The sequence below is a fragment of the Formica exsecta genome, unplaced genomic scaffold (assembly GCF_003651465.1).
Source record: "Formica exsecta isolate Colony F162 unplaced genomic scaffold, ASM365146v1 scaffold21, whole genome shotgun sequence".
NCBI lineage: Eukaryota > Metazoa > Arthropoda > Insecta > Hymenoptera > Formicidae > Formica > Formica exsecta.
In genome coordinates this window covers 1,089,830-1,111,431 of record NW_021849398.1, presented here as the reverse complement: position 1 = coordinate 1,111,431, position 21,602 = coordinate 1,089,830, and the positions used below count along the sequence as shown (strand labels likewise).

The 21,602-nt window shown below is 35.4% G+C and overlaps 1 protein-coding gene across 1 annotated transcript in view; it reads left to right on the top strand.

Moving 5' to 3' along the window:
* LOC115234837 (neurexin-3b) overlaps positions 1-21,602 on the top strand; it is a 216,918-nt gene that overhangs the window by 96,775 nt on the left and 98,541 nt on the right. Inside the window, exons 4-5 of the mRNA XM_029806185.1 lie at positions 13,784-13,927; positions 17,903-18,063. Of these exons, the coding sequence (XP_029662045.1) occupies positions 13,784-13,927; positions 17,903-18,063 (305 nt within the window). The remainder of the gene's footprint in view (positions 1-13,783; positions 13,928-17,902; positions 18,064-21,602) is intronic.

The following is a 21,602-nucleotide window of genomic DNA, read 5'->3' as shown; positions in this document are numbered from 1 at the left end:
TATATATAATCTTATGTCATTTAAATTTAAATTATATATGCATTTTAATGTAACTTTTCTTCTTTTATGATGCATAATCCTTCTATTATTTTATTAACATACATTCTATTAAATTACAAATCATTGATTAAGAGTATTTACCTTATTATTTACCCATCAATATTTAGATAAATTGTATATTTTATTGTTCCATTCTGTGCTTGTGTAGAAACCATCTAGATATTGTTAGTTATCCTGCATAGTTTCTATTAATGTATCACAAAACTGAAGAAATTAATGAAATTAATACATTAAATAGACTTTTGTTATAATGAATGTAATCGTTAAACCTCATAAATGATCTCTTATCCACTTTACGTATTTAATTAATGCATTATGTGCTGTGTCTAAATGCAATAATGAAAAAACTACTGTATAAGAGGAATAAATCTCGTATAAATCAATAACAAATATTCATTATAATTCAGTTGAAGCGAATAAACATCACTCATATTCAGAACGCTAGCAGCTAATAAAGTGAAAATAGAAGGAAAATCCTGCAATGTATGATAAACAAAGTAGTAAAGTGTTTATGAGAGTAATAATTGTGTTTTTCTCTCGTGTATTGATTTACAAATATATATTGGAAATCGTTTTCTATTATTCGTAAATGCATTTTCTGTTCAATAGCAAAACGAAACAAAAATAGTGGACACAAATGGTACGTTCGTAACTCTAAAGCGTTAAATTCCCATCGATCGATTGCGATATTAAGCTCCAAGCGCGGATCAACGGCGAAATCACGTAAATCACCAAGAACACTCCGAATGTTGCATGGTGAAACACACGGTAAACAACGGCCAGGCGACGAACGGCAGTTTAGGCGAGGCTCGGTTGGTCCTTGGTATCGATGGTAGTTCTACGTCAACAGTGCAGTTTAGTCGCTAATTTGCATACCTCGCGAGGTACCGATGCATTCCGCCAGTCCGCCGGTTATGCCCGCTCAAAATTAGGCTCATACGACTCGCGAATACTCGAGACTCCCGAATCTGCCCGTAATGACCCACAATATCGTACAATCGAGTCCACCATTCATTACCGGAGCTTGAATGAACGAAGATTCTGTAACTCAGGAGAGATCGCAAAAATGATTCTTACTTTTATACGAAATTACCCAAAGGATCGTAAAACTGCATTCTCAGTAAATTATGAAAGCTATTTTTCATACTTTTTCTTCTGGTAATAATAATAAAAACATCTATGTAGTATTACACTAGTTTTATATATGCATAAATCAAATGATATTACTTTTATGCAGATAATACCATCGCGGATATGTGCTACATTAAAGATAAACAAAATAATATTTGAAAAACAAAAGTTAAAAATATTTGTATATGCGCTATTTTCTCTATATATTGAATTATATAAATAATAAATATGAGATAATATTTTATACATAACGTTTGTGAAAGAGACATAACATTTGAAATAAAGCATAAAAGAAAATATTTAAAATAATCAATATAAGAGAGAGTTTCAAAGTTAAAAATATTATTTTAAATAAGAATTTCTAATAACTTTTTCTAATAATTCTTTAAAATTGGTATTTCAATTTTGATAATTTCAGTCGTTGCATTTTAAGCCAATATTTCGTGTTTATTTCTATTTCTATTTATCTTTCCTCACGTGGAAAAAATTTAAAATTTCATATATAACATTTCTTTTAAAATATAATTATTTAAATATAATCTCTTTTAATAGTATACATTTGAAACGTGTCTACATTGAGTCCTATATATAAGTATTTGTCGCTGTGTTGAATGTAATCGCCGTGTCGTGGCGGCAAAGAGTACCCTCGACCAGCGGGGTTAATAACGCGGATTACGCTTCACCGCGCCCTTCACGATTATCCCTCTACCGTCGTTATCCACCGAGGGGTGGATCGCCGACAAAGAGTTATCCGCATCCGGTCGGAAAATTCATTTTCCAACGGCGCGGTGTCTCTCGTCCGAGATGAGCAAAAAGCCCGGTCGGAAATAGTTAGATACGTCGTACCGACAGAAACAGAGGGACGGTGGATTTCCGACAATAGTCGGAGTTAAAGTTCCCTTCACCGGCTATACCTAACAGAGGAAGAGGAACGTGATATTCTCTCCGCGCAGGATTTATGCCACGGCGACCGACTCGCGTCATACTGGAAGCAATTGCGGGTCGCTGTCAGAAGGGTGCTGTCCTCGTGGATTATGAACGACCGTTTTGTTGCGTTGTTAGCAGATATCTAGCACGACTACGAGGCAGGAAACGTTCGTTAATTAAGTTTTTCTCGCGCAAGTTTGTGCGCCGCATCTCCGAGTCGCGGAGATCTCGGCGGAATCTTCCAACAGTCTCTCAACAAGGTGCAATGAAGTATCTTTAAGTTTCATTTGACATATTTCTTAGATCTTCACAAGAAATATAGTACTCTTGTGTTCTCTCACGTTTTTTTTTTTTTTTTTTCTTAAAACTTTATTCGTCAAAAGTTTCTTTTTAAATTCGTCAAACTCATTTTTGATCTTCGATTACTCGAGGGCCACAAGTATCTCGATATTTTTCGGGTAAAAAATTGATTTTGTATGAGTCAGAAAAGTGTTGTATTGAAAAAAAATTAGGTTTTGAGGTGGCATGATATTAAAGTAGCGCAGCAGTTTTCAGGTTCTTTATTGTCAGGACGACGAAGTGACGACAAGGAAAATAAGGTGAGAAGGGACTTGGAGCAATTACTCGTACGTTCCGGTTGCGAAGAATTATGGTCTCTCCAGTGCGGCAAACTCGCGACGAACTTTGCCCGATCCTTAATTCCTTAACTCCTCGGCCGTGCTAAAACTGTGTGAGAGCGATATATAATTCATTAATGCACTCGTCGTCCGCCATTCTGCTGATTATTAATGAACACCGAAGACGGAAAACAAATTTCATAAGTTCGAATTGCGTTAGTTGGTGTTATAACAGCACTTTGATGAAAGTTAAAAGAACTCTAGTGAAATATGTAGGAGGGTAACTAAATGTAGATAAATCGAGCATATATATATATGTAATATAATAATTATCTGTAGATATATTAAAATTTAAATTATTATACATAAAAAAATTAATGTATCACATAAGGTAATATGTATCAATTAAAGAAAAGGTTTTTTTTAGCAGAATTATTTAAGTGAATAAGAAATAACGTAATTACTTTAATGATTATATGTTTGTTAAACATATAAAATGAGTTACAATTCTCTTTCTCTCTCTCTCTCTCTCTCTCTACAATTATTATTATTACAAGGATATTTAATATTAGGTTGATGAAACCTTTCTCTCTGTTATATAAATGATTTTATTTTATCAATTCTAAATTTTTAAAACAAGTTTATAAGTAAAAATAAAATCTATATATGTATATGATGCTATAGATTAAGAAAAGAATATATATACATCATTTATTTGTAAAAAAAGTTAATAAGTAATGTTTATATTTTTTTCTTAATTCATGAAATTATTTTATGCCAAGCACAAATTAATTTTTAGGCCAACGTTTCATTTGTTCTTTAATAAAAAAATATTTCATCCGACTTTATTTCAGATTTTTTAGTTTAGACTAGACTGTTTTATTACATCTGCCGGCTTAGATCACTTTGCGCCCGACGCGTCAAATTGGGTCAGTGGAGAAGGCGTTTGTGCCTGCGAGAAAAAGCGGCTTTATTAAATTTTGGGGCTTAGGCCGATTTTACACGTACGGTTTGACGATTGCAATTTTCCGCTGCAACGATACAAAGAGACGCCACGAAGAGGGTCACCTCAGGTTTCTGGGTTATAAACGAGTTGTTCGCAATAACTGTCGCGCGATAAGTAATCAATATTTATGAAGCAAACGATGGTGGTCCGACGAGGAATTCGGCATTCAATCGGTAAGAGAAACGTGGTAAGCAAAATTATTAAAGAATCACGATAATTGACGTCCATATGCACATAAATTTGATCGAATTTTCCGTATTGTATACGGTCTGCTATGTGTATACGAGTACATAACATAATGTAGCATTATACGTATCCAGCGGCACACATTATACAGAATACAGAATATTCGATAATATTCGCATTTGGTAAACAGAACTTGTTGAAAACTGAAATAACCTTCTTTTGATAAAATTGTTACATCGAAATAACACAAAGCAGTAAAATATTTCTATTAAAATATTTGTAAATTTACAATTTTGATTACAATATTTTGTTGAAATTTTTAAATTAAAAAAATTTTATTATATTTTTACATTGAAAAGTTTCCATTAATTCTATATTCTTTATTTTCCTCGAATGACAGTGATCTAAAACAAAAATAAAAATGTTTTTCTGTATTACACAACGGTCTTTTGACTTTGTGAAATATTCATTTACTTTCATTCGTATTCCACTCATTGCGCTCTTGATTTTCCTCTCTTAACAATAGAACAATTCAAGCTAAACAATTTTGCGCTCGCTAATTATCGCTTTTTTGTTACCAATTTCAATGGGAAGCGAAACTCTTTTCGGTATTTCATCAAAACGTTGCGCGAAAATTTCGTTCTCTTCTCTTCTCTTCTCTCATGCGCTTACCTTCCGAAAACGAGCGACGCTTTATTCTGACGCTTTGCTCCTTGGAAATGAAAGCGCCTCACGTGCAGAAAAGAGAACAGCGAATTTCTGCTAGGTGGCATCGCGCAGGATGCACTACTCCTGAGATGAGAAAAAGTCTGTGTCGTTTCCCGCGGGATCTCGTTACTCCTCGAGGCTCTTCGAGAGATTACTCGGCTAATCCCGCAGGGACGACAACGACGACAACGTCTAGAGGATGAGATCGAACGACAGCGTTAATGCCGCTTTTATCGTCCTGCAGAAATTTATTAAATAGGTCGCCGCAATACTGTACAACGCAATTATATGTCACTGCGATGCTTCGATTTCACTTCACGTTTAGATGTGGTTTAAAGAAACATAATGTTTAATTTTTACTACCTCTTAGTATTGTTTATAATCAAATGTTTATATTTTTAATCTCTATTCTTAAAAAATGTTACCGAGAGAGTTGGAAAAATATAAATTAGTAACGTATTTAATGCATTGAGAGAGAAGGTAACTTTTTTACTTTCTAAAATAAATTTATCTAGATATTTTTGATAGAAAAGAAAACATCTACTCCAAATTGACTCCAAAAAAATCTTCTTCTTGGGATACAATGTGTATACATCTTTTATCTAGTATACGATATATTTCTGAGCTAATACTTCAATTGGAAGAAACATCTCTTGAAATTTATATTTCATCAATTTTCGATTCTTATATAAGACAAAGTTTATAAAAATTCTCGAAACGATCAAATGGCTCGCTCGAAAGCGTCGCGTGTGCACATTTCTCGAGGACATTCTTGTCGTATGAGTCTTACAAGCTCGCGGTATAAATCAGGCTTAATGCTTTCGTCGCGAAAACTTTTTTAATATTACATCACACGACTGGAATGACAAGGAACATTTTTCGATAGGATGACTCTTGCATTTGTCGCGCAGCAACGCTACGCGTCGAAATTGACGCGTGAGATAGCCAATACTCTTATGTCATTTTATATCCAGACGTCTGGATTTATCGATTTTCACGCTCCCCGGGGAGAATTTCCCGACGCGGAAATGCTCGGCCACTCGGTGAGGCACCGTGGGACTTGTTTACGTTTATTGGTCGCTTATATTCTTTACTACCATTGTGCGCTTGTATAAGGGGTGTTTCTCGAGTACTGAGCAGACTGTAGGAGGTGATAAGTCGCAACAAGAACTGTATTCTTTTTTATTGAGACATGAAAAATAGAAACGGTCAATATACATCGATTGGATGCTGCGCGAATTACGGTTATTGATACGAAATGAAAATCCCTTTAGCTGCAATGTCTATACTTCATGAAAGCCTATAAAGATATTTATGATTTAATTAGGTCTGAGATGGAGCTGGGAATCGCTTCTCTCTCTCTCTCTCTCTCTCTCTTTCTCTTTCTCTCTTCCTCTCGTACTAATCGTCTGTTTTAGGAAGAAAAGAAAAAAAACTTTGATTCCCCTGTCGAAACCAGCGAAGCGTTTGCAATTTTGGAATAGCTAATACCAGTATCTCTGCGATACAAATTATAAAAAAAATTTTTGATCCAACGAAAGAGAGGAAATCAATTAAAATCAATTGTATTTTGCGAAGAAAGAAAGACAAAATATTAAATTACTGAATCTCGGTTGGATTTCTGTCACGTGCTCCATGCTGTTCACGCTCTTGGGAACATTTTGCGGGAGGGCGCAGGATTTCGATTCGGATGCATTCTCGCGGGATCGAGCCTTGAAAGTCTTTGGCCGCGTCCGTTATGCAAGAGAATTTCCGGCCATTCTGTTCGTCGTGGTCAGGTCGAATGCGCCGAGAATTCCGCCACTCGCAGAACTCAATATAACCGGGGTTTGGGCACAATCGCGCGCCAGAGAGAGAGAGAGAGAGAGAGAGAGAGAGAGAGAGAGAGACCACGACCGGTAATTTCCATCGCGTTCTCTCGGCGCGAATGCATCTCTCGTCACGCACTCATGCATGGAATTGATGTTCCGCCGCGTCGCCTTGCCCTAATAACTTGTTTTCCCACTTTGTTCCGGCTACGAATTTACTTATTCCCGAAAATACGCGCGCTGTACGAATGCTCCATCTTTATCCCAAAATCCTTTTTATACAAAAAAGTTCTTGGTACGATATACAAAGAATTAATAAAATTATTTCATGAACTATTATTTTATAACGCATCATTGCGTATAATTATTATGAGAAGGGTAGCAAATTTCATCACTATTTGTCTATAGATCTTAAGCCCTGTCTGAAAATTTAAAATAAAATTTATACCCATAGATGTTTATGCAGATAAAATAAATATTGTTCAAACTTGTGAGTAAAAAATCTTTTTTTTTTTTTTTAATAAAGAATGTTATTATAAATAAATAAAAGATATTCCGTTATTATTATTTCTATTTATCATCATAAATTATATAATTTGTCAAAAAATATTGCAGCAGTTTTTATAATTTTTGTTATACGGCATGCCGCTGTTAAATGTTTCTAGAATGATGAGCTGAATATTTTTAATAAGCAAAACAGTTGTGAGACATCGCAGACGTTTCGCAAAATTCTGACAGGGGGATTACGAGACCAATGCACTCGGAAAGTAATTTTCGCGTTTCTCGCTCGAGAGAAACGTACAATACATCATTGCGAGATTTTGCGGCGAAGCGACAATGTACCTTCCCAAATGAAGCGCCCCGATTCAAGCTGGACCGAGAGTTAAGGAGCTTGCAGGCCGCAACGGAGCGTGCGATAGTAAAACGACGATTCGTACCCACCTTGGTAGTTTCCGGTGAGTGATGTCGTCATGTGTCGCGCCGACATGACGCAATATACATGCTAATACGATAGCTTTAGTCGGTTCATGAAGTGGATACCGGCGGAAAATGCCAAGATTCTCTCGCCGAACCTTTGAAGCGGCTATAAAAGACGATTGATCATTCTTGCCCATGAATTTAAACCGGTTTCTTTTTCTTATTTTACTGATTTAAAAAGAACCAAAAAAAGATTATCGATCTACGAAGATTTCTCTCAATTAGATTCAACTCGTAGACATTTTAATCAATCTATATTATTTATATATAGACCTGGATTATTTTTTGGTTAATGTATAGAAATTAATATTCATGCAACTACCATGGCGTAATATAAGCGATGTTATACGACAAGGGTATTTTGTACAAATTTCACTGATATATACGTATCTTTTGTCTGAGAAAAAAAATAAGGAGAAATTCTGTTAGTATTATAATAGCACAATATTTAATTATTACAAACGTTTAAAAAAATCTTGAGTTTTAAATGTTATAAAAATATAAGATTGCTGATTTCGCGTTCGTTATACTCGCAGCTCTATCAAAGTATCATCAAGTTTTTTTGATACGATTTTTTTTATACACGTACGTCCTATTCGCGACATATGAAAAAAGTAGACACTTTTCTCATCTCAATTTTAATACCAAGAACTTTCTCTCAACAATACAGATAGAAGGTTTTAAGGGATCTCTGAGGGCTATAATATTTCCTTCAAGAACAAAGCGAAGTCTCTGGCTATGTTTACGATGTGGGTTAGATTTCTATGCAAGTTGTAAAAGCAAACAAATCGACTCTCTCCAACTATAATTAAACCAGAGCAAATAAACGCCAGTTTGACGTGTTTATTAATACAAGTTTTCACTTAAGAAAAAGACAAACATTCCTTTTTGCGTAAAATTAAAAATAAAACTGGGTCAGACGGATCAATTCATAATTAATAATATGCAAATTTACCTGCTGCACAACTTTTGTAAAACGTAACTCATTTATCTTTTTATTTAATTTATTTTCATTTATAATACATATATATTCTGAAAAAGCTCCTAACAGCGAATTATATCATTAATTTTAATAAGAGATTTATGATCGATTTTCATTTAAAATAAATACTTTAAAATATTAATTTAATATGTTGTCAGCTAGCTTTAAAAAACGTTACTTTGTACATAGAGAGTTGTATTTAAAAATTTATCATAAATTTAGAATGTTTTTTAAATATTGTGAATGAAGTCGACAATTAACTTTTCCAATCTCATTATATCCTTACGTCAAATTTCGCTCTTTCTCTTTTTTCATTTATTAAATACTTTATTATTGCGATTTGTTATGATAAAGGATTACAAATTGCTTTCGCCAAAGGCACTTCTCGCGCAGCAAACTGTTTGCGAGGATTAACTTGGTAATCCTTTAAATGCAGGCAGAATAGGACGCGGAAAGATTCGAAAGTGGAGGAACTAAATAAATCGGACGACGTCCTTAGCACGCTTTTATCCGCGTGAGCCGTCGAGATTTATTAAACCTGTATATACTTCCACATCTACCGCCTTAAGCTTCGATACGGTTTATTTTACTCCGGCCAGCAAGTTCCCTGAAATTCAAGCCAAACAAATGAGTTTCATCGCTGTTCAAGAAAAACAGATAGTTTTTTTCTTTTAGAAGTAGGTTGAATATTGGGTTAAACTATCATACAATATTCATCTTCAATGTTTCGATCAAAGTAATAACATGTTCAATTTTTCTTTCCGCTCTATATGAAATCATATTATTTGATACATTCGATAAAGAATTAAAAAATTTAAGTTGTTACTCTTAAGTCATTAAATTGAAAAATTATAAATAAAAATGCAAATAAAATATAGTAAATAATTTGTGAATAATTTGATATCTTTCATAAAACACACGCAACAATTACATTAAAAAAAGCAAACATTGTTTTAGAATTACTTCAAAATTATTAACATTTTTTATAAATATTTGTAATTTAATCATATAATAAAGCAATTTTACCACGATTCTTATTGATTTAATTTATAAAATTAAAAATAAGTTTGAGATTGCAAGAAGATATAAAAGCGAAATTGATATCTGAAAATGTTGCGATCATTATACAACGCCGATACTTTGTATTGATTGTCAGATATTGAGAATTTCCCTATTATATTTTTCTATGAATGTATTATCAACTAAAGAAGAGATGCTTCCATCTTTTCAAATATCATTTTTATCAATAACGTAAAGAAATATTTTATATATTGAACATATACACACAAGTGTATATTATATAAAAATATATTTTTACATTAAGAGAAAGTATTTTATATTTATATAATATCTTTTTTGTACCAGAACCTTATGGCGGATATTTTTATATTATAACTTCTAAAGAGGAAACATATGATATCCCTTAATAAAGTAATTTTTTTAAAACTTTGTTTAAATTAAATATATTACGTCACACATGTAAAGATAAAATTTAAAAAAATAACAATTTGCTCTTTCTTTCTTTCTTTTTTTTCTCATTATTGCATGTGATTCAATATCTGAGAGACGAGGAAAAGCACACGTGAAAAATTATCTGTAATATCATACAGATGATCGTAAAAAGAAATGAAAGGAACGCTGATCGTCGCCGAAGATAATAGCGAGTGGAAGTATATGCGATATGACGTGGATAAGAACCATTATTGTAATATGTTCATATCACGTTTGATTTTTTATTGTGACATAATTTAGAAACTTATCAAGTGAATATTTTATAAGATTGTTGACACGTAACAAATTAAACGAGTCTTCAGATAATATCCAGTGTGTATAATATTGTATTATATGAATCGAACGTTTGTATTTTCAGTAATAAATAAAATTAATTGAAAACAAGAAAACACTTCCGCTAATTTTTCGTTAATGAAAATTTGGTTAAATATTTTTATATAAATCTTTAGCATCCCAGTTTAAAAATATTGTATAAATAATTTATAAAATAAAATATTTGTGTGTGTGTTAAAATCTACTTTAAATTTGATTCTAAATTAATCAATAAAATTATAAAATATAGTTAACAATAATAACAAGAGATATCATTCAATACGTCGTTTATATTAAATATATTTTATAACTGATAAGGAATCATACGTATTTCACGCACAATTTAAATTGTTTTTTATTCAGTCGCAAGTCGCGCTCCTTGTTTCACTCTGGAAATTTAATTCTCAAGAGAACTGAGCGGATGCTTAGCTCGCTCGAGTAATTACGCGCGGCTGATGTTAATTATCCAGCACGTGCGTTATATGCGCGAGTACTATAAAATCGGGCGATCGATTTAGTTGAGACGCCAAATGATCCCCAATGGAGCAAAACCAACTCTAGCAACACCATTCTGCTGGATATCGCGTAATTATCTAGACAAGGTAGTACGCGCGCGCGAAATGTCAGGTTTTATGGTAATTGTCTTGGTTCGTTATCTGTTCTCGGCGACATCGTTCCGGGCAACTTTAAGGACAAGCTTTTAAGAGAAGGTGTCTCACAGTTTTTTAATCGCTTATAAAATTTTAAAGCTATCAGTATCTCTCGATATAGTCTCGTTAAAATAAGATCGATTTCAAAAATTCAGAGAATCGATCGTATCGAATTTAAGATCGCTAATCGTGATCATTCTTTGTTTTACATAGAGCTAGTTTACTTATCTATATAAGATGCATCCGGAAGCTGTATCTTTGCTTTTCCTCGATTAACGTTCCTACACCTTTTATCACGCGCATCGAGGAATACGTTGACAAAGTTGCGCATAAATCGCGGCTAAGTACGCCTTAGCGTGGCCGATACACGCGCCTTGGCCATAATCCGTATTAATCGCCGACCATTCATTAGGAAGCCAGCAGTGGGTGCCGCGTAATTCTGCACCTGGCGCACCCCCGCGATCAATCGCGCGCGCGAGCGCGCGTTCCTCTCTTATCATAAATCTTGCCACTAAACTGCCGCTATACTCTCGTAGAAGGCAATGACCAAGTAAGCTCGACATTTCTATAGAGTAGCTCGAACAAAACAAGCGCAGTCATGGCATCTTCTCCGTGATCGAAGACGATCGAAGCAAACTCTGTTTTACTAATTGTAAGATATAATCACTACGAAACTTTTTTTCAGTTGAGTTTTTCTTTATGATTTCTATAGTACTTAGAAACACAGTCTTTAATCTGCATTTACAATAATTAAATGAACATTTGCGACTTTAATAACTTGGACTGATGAGATTTGAGTAAATCATTTAAGTATAGTAGGAAGAAAGAATTTTTAAAAACCTGTATATGATAAATAAAAAATATAATATAAAACACAGCTTATTTAATGGTTCTTATTTTAAGTATCGTTCGAAACATACGTCTTCCTATCGGAATCCCTAGAAACAAATTAAGTGGCCTAGTGAAATAGCTCAGATACCTCGGGTTCGCTAAGCCCGTACTCACCATTGTGAGTTCGTGACGGATTAAACGTCTCTTATCAAACATCTTATAGATAAAATTGTATTGTAATAAACTTTTTTTTTAAGTAAAAATGAAATAAACTATTTTGCATAAATTTATCGATATTTATATAGAAAAGTGGACACAAGAAAAAATAAAATTTTATTGTTTCGATTTAATGACGTCAAAGAGAGAGAGAGAAGGGGAACGCGCGCACGTTCCTTGCATTCTAAAAACTTAATACATCTGTTTTATTTTACTCACGTTCGAAACTTTCTTCCCGTCTTCTATCTCGTAGTTAAGTGTCAAGATCTGCTCGTTTTGAATTCATCGTTCGCGGCGTCGCAAACAACTCTTTATCCTACTCAATGGGGATACTTAATCGGATTTTGAGATTCCGCTCGAGAAAGAGACCTTCCGGTGTCACGGGTTCGCTCACTCCGTTATTTTCCATTTTCCATTGTTATCGCGCGACGAAACAAAGGTAAGCTCGGTCGCGCAAAAAGACTCGTAAGATGGGATTTAATGGCATTGGCACCTTGCCAAATCGCGCCGAGGCGAGGGGTCGAAATGCACCGATTGAAATGTTCGTTACTGCCGCAAATCATCCCTCGGAAGGAAGAACCGGCTGTGTACTATATATCCGCCACTTCGTATCTCTTTCAGTTCGCTCAACTGCGCCAGGAACGGATCGCCGCAATAAATCCGCCCGCGTCGATTTTTCTCTCGAGAGGCGCGTCGCTTCCAAGATGATAGGTCGGGATTCACGGCGCTTATTACTATGATTCACAAACTTACGAGAGAAAACTTAGAAATCTCATCTCACTTATCACATTTAAAAAAATATGAAGATTATATTATATAATTTCTGTTTGCTTAGGTATTATTAAGAATTTGTCGTAAAATATATTAACTCATAAAATATATCCGTTATTTTAAATAATAAATGTGTATTTATATATATTTCTATTTGTATTTATATGACGAATTGTTGCTGGGAAATAATCATAATATCAGGTCTACCGGAAAGTTCTGTCCGTTTTTGGAATAAAACAAAATACAAATTTTTATTACCGTCAATAAACTTTATTAAATAATGTAATTGCCATTATTCGGAGAAGTATTGTCAGCAACTGGATAATTTAAATACAGCAGTCCAAGAAAAGAGGCCGGCGATGTACAATAGGAAGAACATCATACTGCATCATGATAATGCCAGGCCACATGCTGCTTTGGGGACTCGTCAAAAAAGTGCAGAACTAGGCTGGGAAATTCTGTCGCATCCACCATATTCCCCGGACTTAGCACCCACCGACTATCACTTGTTTTTGTCCTTACAAAACTTTTTGAGGGGCAAAAAATTCAAAAAGGAACAAGATATCAAACAAGCACTGGTTCGCATCAAAAGATAAAACATTTTTCGAAAATGGGATATACAAATTGCCCTCACGCTGGCAAGAAATCATTAATAATAATGGCAATTACATTATTTAATAAAATTTATTGACGGTAATAAAAATTTGTATTTTGTTTTATTCCAAAAACGGACAGAACTTTCCGGTAGACCTAATATATACATATCTTATTAGTAAGAATTGATCATTGTCAATTTTCATTCACATCGTCTTATAAAAGTGAAAGCATTAATAGTAAATATTATATTAATAGTTAATAGTTTATTCTTTTACAACAGGGTAAAAAAGGTTTATTAATTTTAACGGAATATTTTTATCCTTTAATCGAATTTTCTTCATAACATTTTCTTGTACTTCCAATAAAGAGGAAAGAGACTTTCTACTTATCTTTTAGTCCACGACTTAGCCAATTCACTAAGCGAGTCTATAACAAAAATTCGTTGCGGCGAATTGATCGATTTATAGACCGGTGGCTCTTTTCTGTTCCAGACAAAGCCCCTTCGGAAGCGTCCTTTAGAGGGACCGAGTACCTCACGATAGATTTGAGCAAAGGAGAACCGGTGCTCAGTACACAGGAATCTATAAGCCTTCAGTTCAAAACGAGACAGCCAAATGGACTTTTATTTTATTCCGGTAAGTATTTCCTATATCCTTCCTGCGGCGAATGACTTTCTTTTGTTGATCATAATAACTTCCTTCTAAGTGACAATTTTATTCTCACTTTAGTTGCCAAATTGAAAAAACAAAGTCAGAGACAGAAATTAGTTGCAATTGGAAAAATAGATTTTTGACAACTGACGAAAAAAATCGTATAATCAACAAATATTTAATATGAAAATTTTGAGCATAAAATCAAAAACGTAAAAATAATGATTGAAAATATGATTTGGATACACAAAATTGTTTAAATAAATTTTCGATTCGCAGCAAATATTTTCATTTATTAACAATAGAAATATGCAATGTCATTGAGTTAATATAACAAATTAATTCATTATATATAACAGAAAATTCACAATAATTATATATATATATATTATTGTGAATTTTTTGTTCTGGAAATAGACAATCGATCTTAGAAGCGCACGATTAATTGAAAACAATTTGAGAGGGTCTACAATGGAGTCGCATTTAATCGAGTGACTTACGGACGGCCGGATATCCTTCGAGAGAATGCGGACAGACAATAGTACCATCTTGGACAATGGTCGCATATTAAATCTTTGCGATATCTCCTTCTCTCGCGACGACATTATAGCCAATTAGGACGTTCCAGTGCTTCGGTTCCCGGATGTGCGGCAACCAGAGGAATTTTCTGTCTCTCTCTCTCTCTCTCTCTTTTCATTTATCTATTCTTATTATACTTTCTCTTCTTCTTTTATTTTAGCAGGATATGGTAATGGCTGTTGGTTGACCTCAATTAATCTTGATTTCGAAAATGTTAACTTAGAGTTTCCCGAGCAGAATAATGCATGTTGTATCTCAACTTAAATTACCGAAAATTATTCAAATTATTTATCTTTAACATTCTGAAAGCAAAATTTCATATCTATAATTATTTTAATTATATTTAATTTTAATATAATTTCAAAAACATGTTATCTTAAAAATAATAAGAAAAATTTTTTAACTTTGCGCTACATGAAAATTACCGTTTATTTTATCACAAACGTCGTAAAAAAATAACTCTTTTAAGTCACAAGTGTTTGAAATTATTACAAAAAATAAGAGCTCTTTGCAGAAAATAAATAAAGAAAAGAAGAAATTACGAAACCTTCTTATTCTATATAGTTAATTTAAACTTTAATAAAGTGAGTTTTAATTTAAATTTAAAAAGTTATAAAACTCTCTGCAAGAAACACATAGGTTGCGTTTGATCAAATTTTTGCTGGAAAGAAATCAAGTTGGAGAAAAAAATAAATAAATAAATCAAACCGTGATAAAAGTTTGATCCCGCGCTTGAGTTTCGATCAGATTTCTCAATTATCTCGTTTCTTTATTATACCCGCGTCGCTTCTTCATTTATAGTGCCATATCACGGTTTCCTTCATCTTATGCTCCAGATGCACATGCACACCTCCAGTTTATAGCATACTTACATAATGAACGGTGGGGAATCAGCGCAGCCAAGACGGCAAGACTGCACCATCCGCAGTAAAAGGAGGAGTTTGCACCTCCGCTCCGGTTGCAGCGGCAACTCGAAACCTATATACCGCAGCCGCAATGCTGTACCACCCATACACGATGCACACACACACACACACACACATATACATAGATATATATATATATATATATATATATATATATATATATATATATACACACACACATACACATAGCACTTGTTTCACCAGCTTGCATCTCCTTGCGGCAAGCTCGCACCAGGCCGCTCATTTGTTCTCGAGATAAGCCGTAATACAGCCGCGGCTATGCACATTCGGATTACGTGTATTTTCACGGAGGATAATCGTCGTCGCGCGACTTTACATTTTTCAAAATCGCGGTATCGCTTTGCAAGAGAATATCCATGCAAAATAGCTTCCTTTGAAAACGTGTCTGACCATCTCCGTCTTTTGCTACTTGCGCTCTCTCTATTTTCGACTGGCTCGCGTGGCGAGCCGCGATGCGTTAAATCCGCATCGAAATTGTTTCGCCCGCTTTCGCAATAACTATCTGCAACATGATCGTGTAACGATGTGTTTCTAGAAAATATAACGAAGGGAAAATATGAGGTTTCGTGAACGGATACCTCGTTAGTGGAATAATTTCAGAATAAATTCGCGCACAACGAGCTAATAATAAATAATCGAATTTCAATATTAACACAATATTATTGCTGATATATATCAACGATATATTTTCATTTCGATTAATAATACATATACACGCGTAAACGTATTGGCGAATGTATAACAACTATCTTTAACTTTGAAAATTAAAATTAGAAATAATTGTATCAATGATCAAATATTTGCTAAAAAATGTTTTTAGCGCGCGTGGATTATTATTATTTAGGGAAACGGGTATCTCTCATATATATAGGAACGTTTTAATCAGTAATGGATTTAATCAATGATCTCGACGGAAGCTCGCGTTGCCGATTTCTCGCATCCGCCCCGCACGGGCGCTATCTACGCTAGTAACGCGTGTTATCGCGTTTGTTCTCGGGGATAGCGATCCGCGTATCACGCAAATAAACAGGACGCGCGATAGATACGCGAGCGAAGAGCGCGATACCGCGCGTAATGCACTTACAATTAAGCGCATGCTAATGCGCCGCGCCGGCAGCAATTAAGTCCGAAGTGCCGTCTGCATCTTTTATACGCTCCGGTCTCCGGTAGCCGTCCCTCCCCCTCCTCCCCCGTCACTCCCGCGAGATAATTAGCATGCGGTCACGGCCCGATTTTAAAGCGACTGCGGCAATATCCGACGTTGGCGTTTGCGAAATTCACGAGCGCAATGACACGCCCGCGCATCTCGCGCGATGCGTCCCAAGTTTCCCTCCTCCCGTCCGCGACGAGAATTATGATCTTTCTGCTTTTTAGGGTCGAGGTCCCTTGCGTTTTCACTTCTTTATTTTTTGCTATGTATGACTGTGTGAAAAAGAGAAGATTGAGAATGAATAAGGATGAATAAAAATTATGCTCGCGCGAGCACAAACAATCCTTTGAATTCTGTAAATTCAATCAGATGCAATAGATTGGAAAAAGTAAAATACTGCATATAAATTTGTTTATCACTGTATATATGTATATATATTAAAAGAAATTTTTATAAACAATTTTTGTTTATTTTTTTTAATGAAAATAAATGTAAAAATAATAAATCACTCTTCGCTTCTTAATTTACTTCCGGCTTTCTACGAGAGAGAGAGAAAATATAATTGTTTCAAATATATTAGCCTAAATGATATCTGATATAAATTGTATAAACGTTTTCCCCTCTATATATCGCTGACGTTTAATTGCAAAAATATACTCTCTTTCTCCATCAGCAAAATCGTCTTAACTGTCCAACTCGTTACGAACCGAACAGCATAATCCGCAAGGATTTCCGGTCGAGGCTGGCACGATAATTATTAACGACAATCGCCCGACGTTTTAAACGATCGCGCCTGGACACTAAGTGTCCCGAAACTAATGGTTAAACGGTCATAATCGATTTATATGCATCGCTTCGCGATATAATCCGGCGTGCGAGCTCGACGAAAAATAAAGCGAGCGAGGGTAATCGATGGACGCGGTGTCGCCATGGGGATTAAAAAGTTGCATCGGAATCCGCGTGCGTGCATTGCAAAATTTTTTTTTTTCTCTCTCTCTCTCTCCCTGTGCAATGCGTGCGACGTTAACGCGTCAAAAGGGATTGCACTCAATGGACAGTAATGTCCCGGTCGCGTCAACACAGATGTCCGCGACTAAAACGACGATCCGTGATGGACCGAAACGGGAGGCTGCGAGCGTTTCCGACGATCTCGCGTCGCGGCCACTGTCACGTTAATTCAATAGCGCGTTTTATCTCCGCTTTTGAGAGCGAAATAAGGGTCTATTTGCGCTCGCGCTCGCGCGGCACTCACCGTGACTTCATTAGTCCCGTTTTTAATTGCAGGAGAGGGTGATGATTATCTCACCGTGTCACTGAGAGACGGAGGCGCCGCGGTAGGAATGACACTGGCAAAAGGAAGATTGGATCTGCATATAAAACCGGCCAGGGTGCGATTCGACGATAATCAGTGGCACAAGATCGTCGTCCACAGAAAGGTCCAGGAGGTAACGATCATGTTTCTATATTTTACTCGAGCAAACGAAATAAACAGCAAACATTGATTACGAAATTAAAACATTAGAATATAATACGGAAATGAGTTATATTGAGATAGACAGAAGTTATACGATATTCAGGACAAGCGTTTGATATCCTTGTCCTGAAATCCATGGGTATACGTACCACTTTAGTCTGTCTTCTAACTTTAAAAATCCAATTTTAACGACCGGAAAGTGGAAAATCCGATACCGTCCGGACGTTGAAGGCGTTAAATTTTCACACCGTCGCGATCCAAATGGATCAGCGAACGGACGTGGAGCAATTTCGTTAATGCCAGTGAGTATACACCAATATTCATCGTGCATTACGCGCAGTGGATAGAATAGATAACGCAATTATATTTGCGCGTCTCCATCGCGCGCGAGTTTCGCGAACTGCGGAACGACATGAGTTTATCGGTTTATCATCACCAAAATATCGGCACCTCTCGTTGAACTGCGATACGTGTTGTGGAGATTTGTCGCAGCAATTATAGTGAGCTAATATTTGCTCGTATCTGTTGACTTTGTGTAGGAATGGATTGTAATTTAAAATCATTATTTGGCTTAATCGTCCATTTTTAGCGCAAACAATATTTAAAAAAAGCAATATTAAACTGTTTATTAAAAAATATTATAATTTTTATATGTATATGTGTATATATATATATATTTATATATTTACATATATTTATATATTTACATATATACATACAAATTAGATAAAATTAGAAAGGAGAGAGTTTTAGGAAAGTTAAATTACATGATTAAAGTTAACCGAATGGTAGAAGCGGCCGTTGGGTATAGATACGCTTCGTTACAGCGGTTGTGTATAATGTACCTGAAACAATGGCACGAAAATAGCGTCGCACAGCCGAACGCGTTGAAGCAATGAAAGAGCTTAAATTTATCTCTTTCGCATTCAAAAACTATCATCTTTACCATTTGGCCGTTTACGAAAATACGTATTGTTTTAATAGAAAATGCGCGTCATCAGTCAAAGAATGTCTTTCACTAAACATTTCTTTTGAACTGAGGATTCAGGAAGATCGGAAATTTAATTTCTTTTTAAAGAAAATTCTTTGTTTTTAATCGCTTATAATTTAATAAAAGCTGTGGGTATCTTGACGTTTCTATAAAGAAAAAATCGGCCCAAAAATTGGCAACAGGAAATGGTTTGAGGAAAATAAAATGATCATGGGATCTTCCAAGTTTATCTATTTCTGCCCTGCCGTCCGTTATCTCTTGTATCAGGAAGAGGACGAACCATTCCGCGCTATACGCGACGACAATTTAAGGGTTGCGGATGTGTAGCGCGTGAATTGGGTCGAGAATAGCTAATGTCTGTCGCTGTGCTTTGGATAATTTTCCTGAGCATACGTTGTTCGTTATGAGTCACTTCCGCAGCTGTGTAAACGAGAAATCGATTCCACGAGCATGTGCCGAAGGATCGTTCACATCTGCGGCGAAACTATGGCAATATTTACCCGACATCGTAATATAAGGATTTCATGTGTTTCTTTTGTGAGCAAATGTGTACATTTTTAGTATGATGTGAATATTAGAGATATTACTGTGTAAAATATATGTTGTTCAAAATTTTATTGATAGAGTTACTTCTAATCAAGCGTGTTTGAAGCTGAACTTGAAGCATGATTAAAAGAAAAGACTATGTTTTTCACCAATCTGATTTTTAAATGCATCGCGCACGCGTTTGCCAAGAAACCTAAATAAAGGGCTACAGTGATTTTATCTCTTGCTTTTTAAGGACGTAATCATTAACGTTAATGACAAATTAATCTAACCGCGAGTAATCACGAAGGTGTACGATACTTAACCTACGTTCACAAACGCATTTATTATTTATTATCGCGCTCCAATTATCTTCACTTACACGATGAATGACGATATCCTCTCCGCATGGCATTTCAATATGCATTACACACGCATATGCGCACCCTATGTAACGATCGTATCCCTTACTATATAGCTTCAAACCGACTTGTTTGCAACGTATCTCGGGCGGTTCAAAGCGCCAAGTAATTGTACTCATTTTAATAACGAAGGATAAATACTAAACTGCAAACACACGCACGCGCATGCATAACGTATAGGTATGTCGGCAGGGCACAATTCCAGGTTCGTTTACAGCAATACACGTTTAACGGCAGTACGCAGTCTCACCATAAAAACAAAATAAAAAAAGAAACATTTATATCGCGTGAAGCACGCACGACGCGCCCGCCTCGTTTTTTATTCGATATTATGTGTGTGCCGACTTTGCGGAAAATGCTGACCTCGTGATACCGACGTGACCGTTTATAGAACATGGGTATGGAATTATTAATAATGCACCGCAGGTGTACCTACATGCGGTGAGCAACGTCGAATCGTCGTGTCATTATATGTGTGATATTAAATTTTAAGAAATTATCGCGCCGTTCCGCCAAATGAGAAAATTCCATAATCGAGTTGTATTTAATTGGAGTATTTAATTGAAAAAATAATTATTTTAATGGTATATATGTATAAGCAAATAGTCGTACAAATTTGCTTGCGTAATTTTAGTTCCTTCTATCTTTAAATACAGGATATGGAAAATGATATTTTCTCTTCCTCTCTCTGTTTCTTTTTTTAAAATCGATATTTTCATTGTTAGCTTACAACTAACAAGAATGAATACAAGTTTCATAACAGATTTCCGTTAATATAAAGACACCCGGGTAATCATACAAAAAATAAAATAGAATGCATCTTATAGAATCATAGTCTAAATGATAAATATATGATAAAAATGATAATGTATCTTTTTTAAAGTTTTTATGTATATATTTTGATTTTCGTCGAAGCTGAATGGCTATACGTAAAAAAAAAAATCGTGAGAAATTTGTGTCGCGCTTTTAATAAATAGATACTCGGCTCCGTGGACGTGAAAGGGAGGTAAGAAAAATATGCATCTCTCCAGCGAGATTAATCGTCGCTCTCCATCAAACAAGAATTCTCGCCTGACATTCTTCAACCCTTTTACGCCGCGAGCGTTCCGGTGGCCACGCAAGCGCTACGCACTTGCCGGGGATATTCAAAGAGCAAAGAGGGTCTTTCGTTCATCCTCGTGTGTATTGTTCTTCTTGGATCAGTTACTGTCGCAGTACGTGTAAAGGTTAATACCTTGTCGCGGACATGGGGACGGGGACGCAGAAGGGTTAGGAAAAGAGATTGGGTGTCTAGACACCTCTATTCGCTAGCTAGACTAGTGCCCCCGGGAGGTTGCGAGCTGCGTGGATTGACTGTAACCATAGATTGCCTGTTACGTGCCACCCGCGAGCGTTTACACTCGTCGTCTGTCGCACACATGAGCGCTATTATCTAGGTGATAGTTTTAAACATGCTGGTGCCACGGGCTTTTGCTAGTATGAACAACAAAAAACGATTGTAATTGCTTTTATTTCCTGCGGAATTTCCGCATTGTGAAATTTTCACTATATATATATATATATATATATATA